The sequence below is a fragment of the Xyrauchen texanus genome, chromosome 3, assembly GCF_025860055.1.
Source record: "Xyrauchen texanus isolate HMW12.3.18 chromosome 3, RBS_HiC_50CHRs, whole genome shotgun sequence".
NCBI classification, from domain to species: domain Eukaryota; kingdom Metazoa; phylum Chordata; class Actinopteri; order Cypriniformes; family Catostomidae; genus Xyrauchen; species Xyrauchen texanus.
Genome location: NC_068278.1, coordinates 3,587,218 through 3,604,992, shown reverse-complemented (window position 1 = coordinate 3,604,992; position 17,775 = coordinate 3,587,218). Strand labels below are relative to the sequence as shown.

The following is a 17,775-nucleotide window of genomic DNA, read 5'->3' as shown; positions in this document are numbered from 1 at the left end:
ACCTTTTAAGTCGGGCACAAGCTGAATAGTCAGTTAAAAGGCTGAATAATTGGTGAAGAGCTAATGATTAATCATTACAATAATCACTGAATAGTCGTTCTAATAATCGTTAGATTAATAGATTAACAAAATAGTCGTTAGTTGCAGCCCTAGTATGGTGTACACCTGTTCAATGAAAAATGCCCTGAGATAATTAATGATACCAGATGATTCAGCACCACATTAATGAAACTGACTTGACTTGATCAGAAAGCTTTGTAAAAAGGGGAGAATTGTGGTGAGAAATATGACAATTTGTCAAATTTGATTTAGTGTCAGAAGCAGAGCCAGGACCCAGTTGTAGGCCTATGCAAGAGTTTGATGCTCTCACTGTGGAAGACACAGGTAAGCTGAGTGAATAAGCAAACATGATCACATTAGTTACACTAGGCCTATAACAACTTTCTATGCCCAAATGTAGGATTTACCCTTTAACTAATGTTCTCATATTTGTGATTCTGATACTGTTACATGTGTTTTTGTAAAGAATACTGTTGTTAACCGTTCTAATAAATCTTCACTGTGAAGCAACACTTAGGCTACTGTATTTGCACTGAATTGGAAATGATGATAATTTAGAAAAATACAATGAATTAGAAGGCTGTAGAGAACAGTGCACTATTGCAGAATTATATACTGAGGTTTTAATTACATTATTTTAATAGTCAGTCGTGAACTAAAGTGGGCCGCTCCAGGGCTGAAAATGAGTCCCACTCCGGCCCTGGTTACAGTAAGTTACACTCTCTGAGAGTCAATGTTAAAATCTCAGAACAGACAATATGCAACTCCATAACAAACACTCTAGTTTTAATGACAGCATTATATGAGAGAGAGAGAGAGAGAGAGAGAGAGGAATGCACACATCATATTCTTGTCTTGTCCTGTTCAGTCAGTGTTACTCAACAGATGATCTACACATCCCTCTCTCTCTCTCTCTCTCTCTCTGTGTGTAAAACACCCCTAAAACAAACGTACCACCACAGTGATGCATTTATGTTCAGAACTCATGAAATATGGAATAAAAGAGTGTTACAGTGATTTGTCCATGGTTCAAGTGTTCTTAGGCATCAAGCATTAATACAGAATTCAACTGATGTGCAGTGTGCGTATATGAACTGTTTTACAACAGCTTCAAACCTGATTGATCCAATCAGAAATGAAAGCAGGAACTGATTCATTATGTCTAATGTTAGTTTTATTGTTATACACAGCTCTACAGACAATACACCACACTTACTGACAGCAGACAGCACAAGATGAGAACACATTCTTGCTTCAAACACAACTGAAATGGACCTCAATTCCAAGAACAGGGATCTCAAAATGTTTTTTCAAAGTTTCATACAACATTTATCTTGACACAGCGAGCTATACATTTTTCCATCTGAAACATTGACACGTCCTTAGAAAAGCCCTTATAATAAATCTATCTTGGACAGATTGATGGATTGCTGTGGACTGTAGACCAATGATAGACTTATGTTCAATGATATGTAAATAAACAATACATTGATGTCTAAAGCCACTGTTTGTTTTGTCTAATCATTAAACTACTCGTCTGCCACAATAATGTTATGTATTGTAATCATCTGAATTATTATATTTAGAATTTTTATAATTATTTAAATATAACTATAATTATTGAATCATTCTATATACAATTATTGTTATTTGGGGGCCTTTCTCAGCAAATATTGATATATGCGATTAATTAATTGTCATATCATGAAATTAAAATGTTTTATCTGTTGGCAGTCCTAGTTATTAACGCCTTATACCCGCAGGGGGGCGTGGGCGGGCCGTGGGGGCGTGTTTATAATTTTATTACCTTTGTTTTATAACAAATATTCAATCAACTATCATAAACTATGCATCATTTGATAGCTAAAACACTCAAAAATCACGTTCCGAACTTGTTTTTGCAATCAACACCAGAGAGGAAAGTGTTAAATTAAATGCTGACAGACCGACCCTGTAAATATGAACAAAATGAACGGCAATACTCATCTTTCATCTCCTATGGTTCAGATCAGTTCGGACGAATCCAAGAAACACCAGAATACATTTCAATGTAAGGGTCTACTCTTCAAAATGCATCCCACTTTTTAATCCAAAACAACAAAAAAATTGGGAAAAAAACGAAATATCCTCCTCAGTTTTCATGAGCGCTTCCAGTTAGAGTAATCCATCATGTTCACTTTCAATGAAATATCGATTCTAATTTGTATTCCAATGTTCAAAAACCATCTCTCCCCCGTAGTTTGGACTGTTTCCGATAAAATGAGCCATTCCCTGTTTCTCTCCTTCAATCACAGGCTCTGTAATGACCAAAATATGAAGGGAGCGCACCAACAGGCTGCGGGACCTGTCACTCTCGCACCTCGGTTTTTGATTGGATAAAAGCCACCCAATGTCTGGTGAGCAAAATTTTGATGGATGGGAGTATTAACCAACTAAAACACGATTGCAGTGATTGACAGTTTGCTTAGTTTACCTCAGAAGATCTGTCTAATACATAGGTCTAATACAAGTGCGTCCACTCGTGCGCTCTTCGTCATTTTACGCACAGCGCGCAGTTTTTACCATTGTTTTGCTACACGGAGCTCGTTTCAACGCGCTGATTTATTCTAACGTTATATCTAACAATCTACATCATGGATCGTCGACTGAAGAGGAGTTTTTGTGGTGTTGAGAGTGTTTTGGAGGAGTTAATGAGGAGTAGCGACGAAGAACAGCAGAAAGACGCAGAAACAGACATCTTAGACAGAGAGAGCACGGTGTCGAGTCGGCTGAAGAGGAGATGTTTCTCCATGGACTCGATCCCGTATTAGATCGGTAAGTTGAAACACATCGTCTTGAGTTTTTATGTTTATGAAGTATTGGCAGTTTTTCTGTTCATATCATGTTTTTGATTATAAAATGACTAGCAAAGACACGAGGCTACACGAGTAGCTAGGTGATAGCTGTATATTATACATAAAGACATAATATTTATATCACACACACACATTATATTTATGATGCATATAATATAACAAAAATATCTTTATCTTTATCTTTCCTGTCTTTCAGTGGCTTTGGTTTCCAGTTGGTAACAAACCTTGTTAGTGACTGCCTTGGATCAACATAAATACTGTAAATACTGTAATTGCTTTTTTTTTCTTTAGTAATTGGATATTTATTATAATTATCAGTTTATTGTAATTTATTTGAGTAAAAAACACTGTTGCAATTACAAATGTTGTTTTCTTTTTATATAATTTATTAATTAGTTGTAAAACGATCACTTTTGAAATGCATACATGAAGTGAGTTTTTTTTGTTTCACTGTTTTTGCTATCAGAATTGTTCAAAATAAAGAGTATTTTGTTAAAATGTTAAAACGTTGTGCTGAAATCATTTTTTCTTGTGTGGTTTGATGAGCAGAACAGTTCTGAATTGATATACATGTTATGTAGTATGTAGTGTTTACTCCTTATGTCATTTGGTTACCAGATGTCCATTTGGAGTCTCCAAATGGCCTTTTGGAAAGGACGCCTAGACTTTCCCTGAATAAAAGCTTACAGAAACTACATTTTTGGGAGTATCATCTTCAAATTTGAATCAGAACATGGTCAGACATTCAGTTTTATCTTTATGGTGTTTTCAGGCCTTTAACATAAAAGTCTGATACATTTTTCCCTAAATGAAGTTCATTCAGAGAAATCGTGAGTCACTTTCATGTAAATTTGACCTTGTTTTACTCTGTTCCTATGCTACTTTTGAATTAATATGACTCTTGGGTAACAAAGACATTTGTAGACATTTGTATTTGGGTATGTCATTTTCAGAAAATTCTCAAAAATAGGGGTGCTGGTTAAGAGGTTAAACACCACTCAGATTGAACAATTCTCATCCGTAATTAGTTACTTTGCATTATTGTGCATTCTCACAATCACAATAGTTGCAAAAGGTTTCCAGTATTCGATGAAAGGCTATATACAAAACAAATGTGTTATGGAAGGTTTTGCTTCAGAATCAAAGCGATGTTCAATATAAAAGAGAGCAGACATTCAGATAAATTATTTGTATAATATTTTGTTCTTTTAATAACGCTGTTTCACTGCAATGTACATGACTATTAAAATAAAATGTGTTTTTATAATGTGTAAAAGGTATTAGTTTGGACATCATTTTGAATACAAAAGGAACTTTCATTTATCTGGACCTTTTTGTGTCATTTTTACATAAAAATGGGTATATCATGATATATATGTTTTGAGGGATAGGTTATACAGATTTCTTGATTTAAATCCAATTCACAATCTCTTGATTTGATCTAATTACGATTTCAATTCAATTCCAATTCATATAGTATACAGTATGGAGTATACAGTGCATTCATAAAGTATTCAGAAGGTTTTCATTAAGGATATCTTTGTATTTTGAAATGTTCAGCTTTCCTTCAACCCTGACCAGTCCACCAGTCCCTGCTGCTGAAAAACACCACCACACCATGATGTAGGGTTGCAACGTTATGAGATTTTCACGGTATGATAACAGTCTCAGAAAATATCACGGTAATACGGTATTACACATTTTCTATTATCAGTGAAAACTGGTTATTTATTCATTTATTTTTGAGCAAACACTTTATTATAATTTAAACCATTTATTTTATTGAAGTATGTGTAAAAAAAAGTCTCCCTTTTGAAAATAAAATAAATAGAAAAAATAAGAAAGCTAACAGAATAATAATAAGAAATCAAATTATTGCAACGAATGCAGGAGTGAAGGCAGACGAGGAGGTGCGGATCCAAAAGCAGGTTCTTTATTATAAATCAAAGTGAGGGCAAACAAACAGGAACAAAGAAATATCCACGAGGGGAAAACAACATGAACATGAAAAACATCCACAGGCAGGAGAAACAACCATAACATTCACGTACAACAACATTCAACGACAGACAAGGACTAAACCAAAAACCAGGATATAAATACAAAAACATGGGAAAAAGGGGCCAATGAACAAACAGAACACAAACTAGGTGACAAGGTGATTAACAGAAACCAAAGGCAAATTAACAAGGGCAGGTGAAAACAATGAACAGTGAACACGAGGGAAAACAAGACTATGGAGGTACAAGGGTGACAAAAGTGAAAACTAAGGAATAACAAAAGTGACAAAATTACAAACAAAGGGCAACAGTGAGACAAGACAGGGTAACCGTTACATAGCCCCCCCCCCCTCAAGGATCGGATACCAGACGATCAACAAAACAAAAAACAGGAAGAACAACTGACAAATGACAGGGGGCACAAAGGGCAGACAGGCAGTCCAGGGGGCAACAAGAGGCAGACCGGCAGTCCGGGGGGCGACGAGGGGCAGGCAGACAGTCCAGGGAGCAACGAGGGGCAGGCAAGCAGGCCAAGGGGGGCACAAGGGACACAGAGACAGACAAAGGAGGGCGAGAGGGCAGATTAGCAGTCTCTGGGGGTGTGTGCTGGGAACCAGATCAGGTGGCCTGGGAAGCTTCCACCGGGTAGGGCCGGGTTTAGGTGGACTGGGAGATGGCCGCAGAGCAGGGGCCGGTTCGGGGGGCCTGGGAGGTGGCCATCGGACAGGGACAGGTCCAGGAGGCCTGGGAGGCAACCTCAGGACAGGGGCAGGTCCCGGAGGCGGAGCTGAGAGGGGCTCTGGAGACGAAGCTGTGGGAGGTTCTGGAGGCCCAGGAGGCGGAGCCAAGGGAGGCGGACCCATGGAAAGCTCTGGAGGAGCAGGAGGCAGAGCTGGGGGAGGCTCTGGGAGCTCAGGAGGCGGAGCTGAGGGAGGCTCTGGGGGCTCAGGAGGCGGAGCTGAGGGAGGCTCAGGAGGCCGAGCTGAGGGAGGCTCAGGAGGCCGGGCTGAGGGAGGCTCAGGAGGCCGGGCTGAGGGAGGCTCTGGAGGCGGAGCTGAGGGAGGCTCTGGAGGCTCAGAGGAAGGCTCAGGAGACGGAGCAGAGGAAGGCCTAGGAGGTGGAGCCGAGGATGGCTCAGGAGGTGGAGCCGAGGGCGGTGGCGCCGTAGGCAGTTCTAGAGGCGGAGGCCTGGAAGGCTCCGGGGACGGAGCTGAGGAAGGCTCAGGAGACGGAGCCGAGGAAGGTTCTGGAGGCGGAGCCGCAGGAGGCTCTGGAGGCGGAGCCGCAGGAGGCTCGGGAAGCTCTGAGGGCGGAGCCGTCGAAGGCTCGGGTGGCTCAAGAGGTGGAGCCGTAGGAGGCTCTGGAGGCGGAGCCCTGGAAGGCCCGAGAGGCAGAGTCCTGGAAGGCCCGAGAGGCTTCAGGGGCGGTGCCCTGGAAGGCTCGAGAGGCTTGAGGGGCGGAGCCCTGGTGGGCTCGAGAGGCTTGAGGGGCGGAGCCATGGTAGGCTCGAGAGGCTTGAGGGGCGGAGCCCTGGAAGGCTCGAGAGGCGGAGCCCTGGAAGGCTCGAGAGGCTTGAGGGGCGGAGCCCTGGAAGGCTTGAGAGGCTTGAGGGGCGGAGCCCTGGAAGGCTCGAGAGGCTTGAGGGGCAGAGCCCTGGAAGGCTGAAAAGGCTTGAGGGGCGGAGCCCTGGAAGGCTCGAGAGGCGGGGCCCTGGAAGGCTCGAGAGGCTTGAGGGGCGGAGCCCTGGAAGGCTCGAGAGGCTTGAGGGGCGGAGCCCTGGTAGGCTCGAGAGGCGAAGCCCTGGAAGGCTCGAGAGGCTTGAGAGGCGGAGCTCTGGGAAGCTTGGAGGGCGGAGCTCTGGAAAGCTCGAGAGACGGAGCCCTGGAAGACTCGAAAGACTTGAGAGGCGGAGCCCTGGGAGGCTCGAGAGGCTTGAGGGGCGGAGCCCTGGTAGGCTCGAGAGGCGGAGCCCTGGAAGGCTCGAAAGGCTTGAGAGGTGGAGCTCTGGGAAGCTCGGAGGGCGGAGCTCTGGAAAGCTCGGGAGGCGGAGCTCTGGAAAGCTCGGAAGGCAGGGCTCTGGAAAGCCCAGGAGGCGGAGCTCTGGAAAGCTCAGAAGATGGAGCTCTGGAAAGCTCAGAAGGCAGAGCTCTGGAAAGCTCGGGAAACTCGGAAGGCGGAGCTCTGGAAAGCTCAGGAAACTCGGAAGGAGGAGCCCTAGAAGACTCGAGAGACTTGAGAGACTTGGGAGGCGGAGCCCTGGAAGACTCGGGAGGAGGAGCCCTGGAAGGCTCGAGAGGTGCTGGCTCTTGGACGGTCACGGCCACTGGCGCTGGCTCTTGGATGGTCACGGCTACTGGCACTGGCTCTTGGACGGTCATGGCTACTGGCACTGGCTCTTGGATGGTCAAGGCTTCTGGTACTGGCTCTTGGACGGTCGAGGCTTCAAGCACTGGCTCTTGGACGGTCGGGGCTTCAGGCACTGGCTCAGGGATAGTTACGGCTACAGGCGCTGGCTCAGGGACGGTCGAGGTTACAGGCGCTGGCTCAGGGACGGTCGAGGCTACAGGCGATGGCTCAGGGACGGTCGAGGCTACAGGCGCTGGCTCAGGGACGGTCGAGGCTACAGGCGCTGGCTCAGGGATGGTCGAGGCTACAGGCGCTGGCTCATTGACGTTTGAGGCTAACGGCACTGGCTCATTGACGTTTGAGGCTATCGGCACTGGCTCACTGACGTCTGAGGCTACAGGCACTGGCTCGGGGACGGTCGAGGGCTCAGGCTCGCTCACAGTGACATGCGAGGGCTCTAGCTCGCTCACCGTGGCTGACGAGGACTCAGGCTCGCTCACAGTGACATGCGTGGGCTCTAGCTCGCTCACCGTGGCTGACGAGGACTCAGGCTCGCTCACAGTGACATGCGTGGGCTTTAGCTCGCTCACCGTGACATGCGTGGGCTCTGGCTTGCAGACCGGGGCTGGCGCGGGCCGGGAGGCGGAAGCCCGTCTTCTCTCTCTCCTCCGGGCAGATGAAGTGGACCGTGCAGGCTCGATGACGGCAACAGGCGTGGGGGTTTGCACACTGACCGTAGGGGCTGGCGTGACAGGGAGAGCTAGGGACGACTGGAGAGTCACCGCCGTGGGAGGGGAGGCAGGATCCTCATCCACAACATCCACAGTAAGTGGCGAGCCGCATACCAGCAGCGTCTCCGCCACAAAATCACAGAGCGTCCAGCCGCGTGTCGCCGGTGGCAACCGCTCCTTCAGTGAGGGGTTCAGGTTACCCCAGAAGAAAACCACCAAGGCCGAGTCCGGGAAGTCGGAGATGTTTGCCAGCTCAAGGAAGTCACGGATGTGGTCCTCCATCGGTCGGTCCTCTTGCTTTAGGCAAAGCAGCTGGTAGTTCGCTTGCTGAACCGCTGGATCCATAGTGTGGTTCTGTCGTTCTGTAACGAATGCAGGAGTGAAGGCAGACGAGGAGGTGCGGATCCAAAAGCAGGTTCTTTATTATAAATCAAAGTGAGGGCAAACAAACAGGAACAAAGAAATATCCACGAGGGGAAAACAACATGAACATGAAAAACATCCACAGGCAGGAGAAACAACCATAACATTCACGTGCAACAACATTCAACGACAGACAAGGACTAAACCAAAAACCAGGATATAAATACAAAAACATGGGAAAAAGGGGCCAGTGAACAAACAGAACACAAACTAGGTGACAAGGTGATTAACAGAAACCAAAGGCAAATTAACAAGGGCAGGTGAAAACAATGAACAGTGAACACGAGGGAAAACAAGACTATGGAGGTACAAGGGTGACAAAAGTGAAAACTAAGGAATAACAAAAGTGACAAAATTACAAACAAAGGGCAACAGTGAGACAAGACAGGGTAACCGTTACAATTATAAACATGATAAAAATGTAACTATAACATGTTATATAACTAAAGCATGTTAAATGAACTACTAAATGAAAAATAACATCAGCTGTGTGAGCTTTTGAATTAATATCCTATGATTATTAACAGTTAACGTATACTGCAGACGGCTCCTGTCTGTACCTTTAACTTAGTGCTTCTCAAATGGTTTTGCTTCAGGACAGATTTTACATTGGACATAAAGTGAACCTGCCATAGATTAAACATAACCTGTATTTATTGTATCCTGGGTTGCATTTCCTTTTATGTTGCATAGTTTTATTCATGGTTTTCCAGTACAAGGACATGTGACATGTGCATCATGTGACATTATTTTTGTGTTGATGTCAACGTTTGACTTTCAGCACACACCTGAATAACACAGACTGCTTGACTATGATAAATGATTACTGCAAGAGTTAGATTAACATACAGGTGCGAAGAGACTTCAACATTTCTCAATTTCACAAATAAAAAATACATATACATATTTGTCTCTGGCTTGCTTTTGCTCGCTTGTCAATGATGCCGAGATCTACTTTTATATTTAATTTAATCACTGAGAAGGTTTACCTGCAAAATTAGTAGCACCAAACATCACAAGCAGCCTCAAGAATGGACACAGAGTAGCTGTATAACACTTCTCCTTGAGCAGAATATTGCACTACAGATCGCTAAGTTTGTTCAAAGGAGAAAGCGAGACATGCATGGTTTTCAGATTGCATAAAATAAGTATTACATTAGGCGGAATATTTCCAATTTGCGCAAGTATAAATCTCAAACTGGGTGTGTTTCGTTTCTTATCTGGCAACCCTGAGCATGTTATACGCTTTTGGAGACACATTACGTCCCAATGCAAGTTAACTGAAATATCCAATGAAAAATAAAACGCTTTTACGATAAATGAGCCGCGGGTCACATTAAACCATATGGAGGGCCTGATCCGGACCACGGGCCGTATGTTGCCCATGTCTGCTTTAGCTGTTTGCGAGATTATCATTAAATCCTAAATAGTAGATCAATTGGGCGGCCGCCGAAATATCTTCAATGGGAGAACCATGGCATTGCTCTTTCCCTGCTGTCCGCGACCCAGTCCGAATAGACCAGTTGAGAAACACTGCTTTAACTCACACAACACACACACACGTCAGACCCCCTCTCCTTGCTTCTCTCTGACATTTTCTCTGCTGCATTTGTGTGTGTGTGTGTGTGTGTGTGTGTGTGTGTGTGTGTGTGTGTCGCAAGTTGACGAGTCAGGCAGACAAGGAGGAAAGAAGATGCGCATGTAAGATTCTCCATCCGGTTGCATTTTTTTCTCAATATTCTTTGGGACAGCTTGTGGATGAATCTGCTCGTTTTGGGTGCATATTCCTCCTGTTGGCTAGAGTTGGTTTTGTGCAATATTTCTTGCTGGTCATTGGCATGAGTTTGACTGCCGGAAGATCTTTTTGTTTTGCCAGTTTGTTATTTTAGAGGAACACACCTTTTGAGACAATTAAGTGGATGAATCTACATGTTTTTTGTGTTTATTCTGCTTTTGGGCTGGAGTTTGTTTTCATAGATTATCTTCTGTTATGTAATTCTGTTTTACAAATTTTTTTATATTACCGCATCAATTTTTCTTTAATAGCTGTGCACACCGCACACATCGATGGATGGTCCTTATACTTAGACCGAAAGTTTCCCCCACTGCTTGGTGCAGGTTTTCAGTCTTCAGGTCTTCAGTTTGACACTAAGATCATTTTTTTATTTCATCTAAATATAGAGAACATTTTGTTAGCCTATACTTGATTTGAAGTATAAAAAAAAAAGAAAGGGTTTTTAATTAGCCTTTTAAACTTTTTAATCTGTTTATGTCAGCAAAAATTTGGCAAAGTGATATTACTGGGAAGAGGAAAATTAAATTAATAGTGACAGTGTGCAGAAAGATTTTAATGGGTTCATATTAATTTTGATGCGACTCTCGTGTCGGGTGTAGACCGGGTGTGAGTGTTAACAGTTGTGCTTGATCAACAATTTAATATATTCAGATGCTATGTGTTGGATGTGCGCTGTTTAAACCCTGAGATTTCGTTTTATAATGTTGTTGAGCTTGTTCATTTTCGATTTAGTTACAAAATGGCTCTATTTGAGGGGCTGCATGATGTTAGCCAATCATAACAGTGGGCGTTTACATTGAAGGTGCTTATACCAAAACCAAGTGTTTCAGACAGAGGGCCAAAAAACAAGGTGGAAAATTATCATTTATTGCTAAATCCTGACTGTTTTAATGTTTAAATAAAACAACAACTTTAATAAAATTATCAGTGGACCTCAGGGAAGATAATAAAACTAATACAAATAATTGTATTATTAAAAACAAAATTATAAAAAAAGAGCATTTTATTTCCCATTTATGTTTGTTAGTTTTTATGAAAATCAACCCCTGGGACATGAAGGTGACTCAAGTTGAAGAAACACCTATTGGTTTACATATATATATACAACTGTCCACCCATAAAAATGCTTCTATTTTGCACTATTTTAATAATTAAAGACAAGTATTTTCATTATAAATTCTATTATCAGCATAATAAAGGTTCAAAATGTATTAGTATCTGCTTTGTGGCCCATCTGTTTTAATGAGCTGCACTTGATCAATCTTTTCCAGCATGAATTGATTTTAATAGCATTAAATGAGATTGTTGCGTCCTTATGAGGTGTCTTACACAACAGGTGTCAGATCAGGGGTGCTGTGACAATGGTTCAGGCTTCTAACTAGAAAGTTGCTGGTTCGAACCTCACAAGGAGGCACTTTGAATAAAAGCTTAATGACATTACACACTGAAGAGTACAAACAAAGGGACATACCGTATATAGCTGGAGTTACAGTAGGAGGATGTTTTTGTACAAATAAATCTGGATGAATTGCGAGGGCATGTGAGACACACACACACACAGAGCAGATGTTGTCAGTGTTTGTATGGCATGTTCACATTTTCAGATAGCGCAGGCATGTGTAAACCTGTCAGTTTGCAGATTGTGTTCTCATCCTACTGCTGTGGGGTGGATTGTTACATGAAAGAGTACTCATTTCAGTTTTTCGGTCACATTATTCCCTGGAGACTTCATTATCTACATCAGGTCTAATGGATTGATTCAGTTGATCCGATCATATGGATTTTTGTCCTTCTTGCCTGTAATGTTTGGAATCTGTGCAAGCTAGTCACTGGCCACGTTCACACAGTTCGGTGTTTGGGTCTCGAAATGTCCCGCCCGTACAACATCTTACAGTAGCAGCTTGAATACTGGGTTGGGCTATTTAATAGAAAGTAGGGATGGACGATATATTGGCAGCCAATGCATTATTGGCTGATAACCATGACAAATAAAAAAGTATCACTTGAAAGTTAAATATTCACATATAATTTGTTATATTTGCTTGTGGCTGAGAGGTTTCGGGAGTGACAACCACATTTAAATGTCAGAGTGAATACCCTAAATATGAATTTCATATGTGTAAGGAATACAGGAGTTTCTTCCGCATTTACGATGCTTGACAATGCGATTGTCGCTACCTGAATATTTCAGTTAATTCGAATTGTAGTATGCAATTGTCACTCCCATATTTTACTGAACTGTGTGTGTACAGAACAGGATTAAGCACTGAAAGGTGAACTGACATTTGTATTTATCTGCTGAGTGTACGTGGTCTCTAACTGCTTGCGGCTTCTTTCCTTCAAACAGACACTGAATAAGCAGTTTGTTAGATGGTCTAATATGCTTAGATGTGCCACAAAATGCTGCCATTTAATTCTTAAATTTATATTGTCTTCATATGCTTTGTGCTTCAAAGTGAATGAGCTCTATGTTCTGTGCTATTACTACACACATACAGAGTGCGTTTGATGCTCATGATGAATGTTTGTGTATTAGCAGTCATATTTTTTACAAGGGCTTATATTATTTAGGCACACAAGTTAAGCATTAAAAAGACAATACAAAAAGTGGCTTTAGTATCCAATATATAAAAAAATATAAATAAATAAATAAAAACAATATATATATATATTAGTCCCGTTTTGATGTTGCATGTTTTCATTTGTACTCCTGCACAAATAACTCAATTGCTGTTTCTGGAGGATTGCTATCGTGAAACCGAGATCGAATATCAATGTTGAACCCTTTGACCTTTGACAAGATGTATCATTTGTTAACATTAGTTACATTTATAGATGGTAAATTATATATTAAATGTAAGCAGAGTGACATCACTTCCGCGTGTGGGCGATTGCGTATAAACAGGTTAACCCCAGTTAAAGTCTTTGGGATGTGCTGGAGAAGACTTTACAGAGTGGTTTGACTCTCCCGTCATCAATACAAGATCTCTGACAAAAATTTATGCAACTCTGGAGGGAAATAAATGTTGTGATGTTGCATAAGGTTGTCGAAACTATGCCACAACAAATGTGTGCCATAAAGCTAAAGATGGACCAATGGAATATTAGAGTATGCAATTTTTTTTTTTTTGGCTAGGCAGTGTAATTGACCAACGAAGAAGTCTGCAGTGCAAGCACAACATTGAAGCAATCCAGTTCTCATCACATAGTGCTGCTAGCTCAAATTAAAGCATCATTGACAAGAAAAGCAGAAATAGTAAGAATGCTTTGTGTTAAATGCTACCAGAACTTTTTGGCTGCAAAATGGAGAGAAACACTGAAAACAAACTACTTCATCCTTATGAACACCTGTTTCATCTCTTATCTCCATCTGACATACACAAGTATTTTCTCTGCCCTTTTGAATCAGCTGATTTTAATATGAGCAGGCCTATGTACCGATTTAAATTTTTTACATTAACAATAATATTAATATTAATGAAATACATTTTCAAAATATAATCTTATTATAAATCTACAATATACAGTTGAAGTCAGAAGCTTACCTACACTTAGTTTAAAGTCATTAAAACTAATTTTTTAACCATTCCACAGATTTAATATTAGCAAACTATAGTATTGGGAAGTCATTTAGGACATCTACTTTGTGCATGACACAAGCAATTTTTCCAACAATTGTTTACAGACAGACTGTTTCACTTTAGTTGACTATATCACAATTCCAGTGGGTCAGAATTTACATACACCAAGTTAACTCTGTGCCTTTAAGCAGCATGTCTAAATGTCTATAATTGGAGGTGTACCTGTGGGTATATTTTAAGGTCTACATTCAAACTCATTGGCTCTTTGCTTGACATCATGGGAAAATCAAAAGAAATCAGCCAAGACCTCAGAAAAGAAACTGTGGTCCCTCCACAAGTCTGGTTCATCCTTAGGAACAATTTCCAAACACCTGAAGGTACCAGGTTTATCTGTACAAACTAAAGTATGCAAATATAAACACCATGTGACCACGCGGACATCATACCGCTCAGGAAGGAGACGCATTCTGTCTCCTAGAGATGAACGTAGTTTGGTGCAAAAAGTCCAAATCAATCCCAGAACAACAGCAAAGGACCTTATGAAGATGCTGGAGGAAACAGGCAGACGAGTATCTATATCCACATTAAAATGAGTCCTATATCGGCATAACCTGAAAGACTGCTCAGCAAGGAAGAAGCCACTGCTCCAAAACTGCCATAAAAAAGCCAGACTACAGTTTGCTGCCTGTGTAATTTGATACGTTGGTAAAGAACATCTGGCTTTCAATGTGTTATTTAGATTCATTTATCATGGGTCACAAAATCTTCATTAGGTAACTATTCTGGCTATTCTATGGTATTCTATTCATAAGGCTATTCTATTGATACTGGAACACGGTGGACAAATATCTTACTTTTTGGTAAGATTTTCTTTGGTCTGATGAAACAAGTATTTTAAAGGTTTGGCCATAATGACCATCGTTATAACAGCCGATATAAATAAATCTCTCTACAATTATTCTGATATTTCACATTCTTAACATAAATTAGTGATCCTAACTGATCTAAGACAGGTCATGTTTTCTGTGATTAAATGTAAGGAATTGTGAAAAACTGAGTTAAATGTATTTGTATAGGGTGTATGTAAACTTCTGACCTATGACATTTAACTGTATTTCTGTAACTCCTGATATCCTAGGATTTTCACACAAAACAGTCTCTAGAATTTTCTCTGAATATCTATTCATGTCATATGTCATAGTCTTTTATGTCATCTGTTCTTAAAAACAAAGTGTGTTTCTTAAAGCGTGTGTCAGTGTGTCTAACAATTCCGAATCTGAGACATCTTACAGTTACCCACCATGTACATTATATTAGTTACCTGCAATTAAACGTCTTCTGTCAGTGCGCATACTTAGCTGCCTGTGTAATTTGATACGTTGGTAAAGAACATCTGGCTTTCAATGTGTTATTTAGGTTCATTTATCATGGGTCACAAAATCTTCATTAGGTAACTATTCTGGCTATTCTATGGTATTCTATTCATAAGGCTATTCTATTGATACTGGAATTTCATTTATAATATTTCCTCCTTTTACCCGGTATAAAATTTCACACTGGTGTTGTCCCTTGTACAGATTAAAACCGGTAACAACATGGCAACCCTACTATACAGCACAAACATCTCCATTCATCACTCGTTTGAAAAGTAAAAAGATTTTTTGCTGCTTGTTCAAATTACTTAATTAAAATGTACTAAAGCAAAACAATTCTGGAACATTTCGTCACAACATGATTTCACTGTGTTCTATTCAATCAAATTTGTTAAAATAAACATTACTTAATCCATTTGAGTTGAGACTACATGAATACTTTCTGTAGCATTGATGAAACTAGGCAGTGGATTAACGTTTCCCAACATGCTTTGCATGGGACTTGATAGAGAGAACAATTATACTGAAATGATCATTATTATTTTATAAAAACTCTCTCAAATTCAATCAAGTGTAATGACTTAAATTTGAGTGCTGTAAACATGTGAGCTGTAGTAAAGTAAGTCAACTCACCATGAACGGTGAACACATTACAGTGTTGGGCTCCCTGCCGTGTAGTCTCTCTCTTCACGGCACCCTTGATGAAGGGCAGCACTGGCAGACTCGGTCTCCTCTGGTCCCCGGCAAACTTCCCCGGCTGCTGCCCCATAAGGGCATGAGTGCCGGACTCAGTCTGAGAGCGGGAGAGGTGGGAAGGTCCTCAGTGAACGTGTCCTCCTTCAGTGTCACAAAGGACGGTCCAGTGATGGGACACGATCCACGTCCACAACAGATCCCCTTGTCAGTCTCATGCATTGACTGCTGAATGAGTGTGGAAGTCTATTTCTGACAATTACTGGACAGTTACAGATTTTAAGCAGATTTTCACAGCACTATGGGGTGAATATTCATTTAATCAAACGTAATGATAAAATGCATTAATTTACTGTGAATGTCAGACTAGTATCCATCTCTCAGCGGCCTAGCCCATATTACTGAATCTGAAGAATATAATTATAATTAAGGAGAAGGAGGATGATGAAGGCACAATCACCCTCATGGCAACACCCATCTGACCTGATCTGAGTCAGCTAGTGTTGATGAGCTGTCATTCATAGTGACGTCTGTATTGATTAATATTCATATGCACATGAACTACTGACACAGCAGTGACGTTAATAATCGATTCGGATATCCTGATGTGCATAAAATTATCATCATTATTCAATTGACAGTTCCAACTGGCACGTCAAGAAGATTTTGATTCGAAACGTGCAAAAACGTTTAAACAGCTGAGTAAATGTGGTTGTTTTTTGCAGTCATATCTAAATGATCTTTAGTTATTAAACATCTGCATCAGCTGTGAACTTAAAAGTTATTCCTCTTCATTAAAAGTCTTAATTTGAGAGATAACTTTAACATGTGAATCACTGTCTGAACACTCACAGGACTTGATTTGTAGTGTTAGTTGGAGTTTATTTTAGTGGTTAAAGTCTCTCGTAACTTCCGCGTGCACCTCTCTCTCTCTCCTCAGACGAGTATAAACTTTCCTATTCCCGCTCTTATTTATGTCCTTTCGGGCGCTTTTCATCACTGATCACCCGTTGGATTCGGTCGCAGTGTGTTTAATGTCAACTCTCCTCATGTCTTCACTTTATTTTCTATTTTTCAGCACTTTTCTTGCGGTCGCTCTTCGTCGCAGTAACCGCCATATTTACGCACGCGAGCAGCGCTGGTGACGTCACACGCCGCGCTCTTCCGCCAACATTCAGTTCACTTCAGTTTCCTACTCATTCAAGTGGAAATGGGTGAGATGCCATTGGAAATTCGAAGAATCAAGCTGGAAATGGCATATTGGATTTCTATAAAAGGACAGTTAATATCACATCCAGTCAAAAGAGTTCTTGAGAAATTTTGGGAATATTAATATAACCTGAATATCTTTGAATGGAAAGCAAATAAGGAGGCCAAACAAATAGGAATTAGTAATATCAAAGTTAGCCCAACTGTTGTCATGTCAGTAACACCTCCATGGCTTTTCCTAATGCCAACAATTGACTTTCAGATGCTAGACAGAATAAATAACAAATACAGACGAGTTTCAAAAGATACAATAGTTTGTCAGTATTGTGACCTTACACACAGATGGATCTAAAGATCCTGATTCAGGCAATACAGTTGCAGCAGTGTACATACCATATTGCAAGTACAAAATAGCAAAAAGGACATCAAATAATTTATCAGTTTGCACTACGTGTAAGCTTGTGTAACTGGTCCTGCTTGATCCGCTCCGAGAGGGATTGGAATCGTCGTCTCTGGCGTGGGAGGTAGGTGTGCTAACAAGGATGCTAAAGGCTACAGTCGCTAGTGCGCCTCTTGAGGTCAGGGGAGTGAGGTTTACACATTGCACAGCTACCTACCAGCTGGCTCCCGTTACACTCACCCCTCTAAACTTCACTTCCTTCTGGGTCACGGCACCACTGTGACCAGTCCTGCTTGATCTGCTCCAAGC

The 17,775-nt window shown here is 41.5% G+C and overlaps 1 protein-coding gene across 2 annotated transcripts in view; it reads right to left on the bottom strand.

The window, feature by feature from the left end:
- Window positions 1-16,972, bottom strand: part of LOC127622204 (tyrosine-protein kinase ABL1-like) — a 73,058-nt gene extending 56,086 nt beyond the window's left edge. For both annotated transcript variants that reach the window (XM_052096214.1, XM_052096231.1), the window contains exon 1: window positions 15,798-16,972. In XM_052096214.1, the coding sequence (XP_051952174.1) occupies window positions 15,798-15,933 (136 nt within the window). In that variant the 5' untranslated portion in view covers window positions 15,934-16,972. The remainder of the gene's footprint in view (window positions 1-15,797) is intronic.
- Window positions 16,973-17,775: the final 803 nt, after the last annotated feature.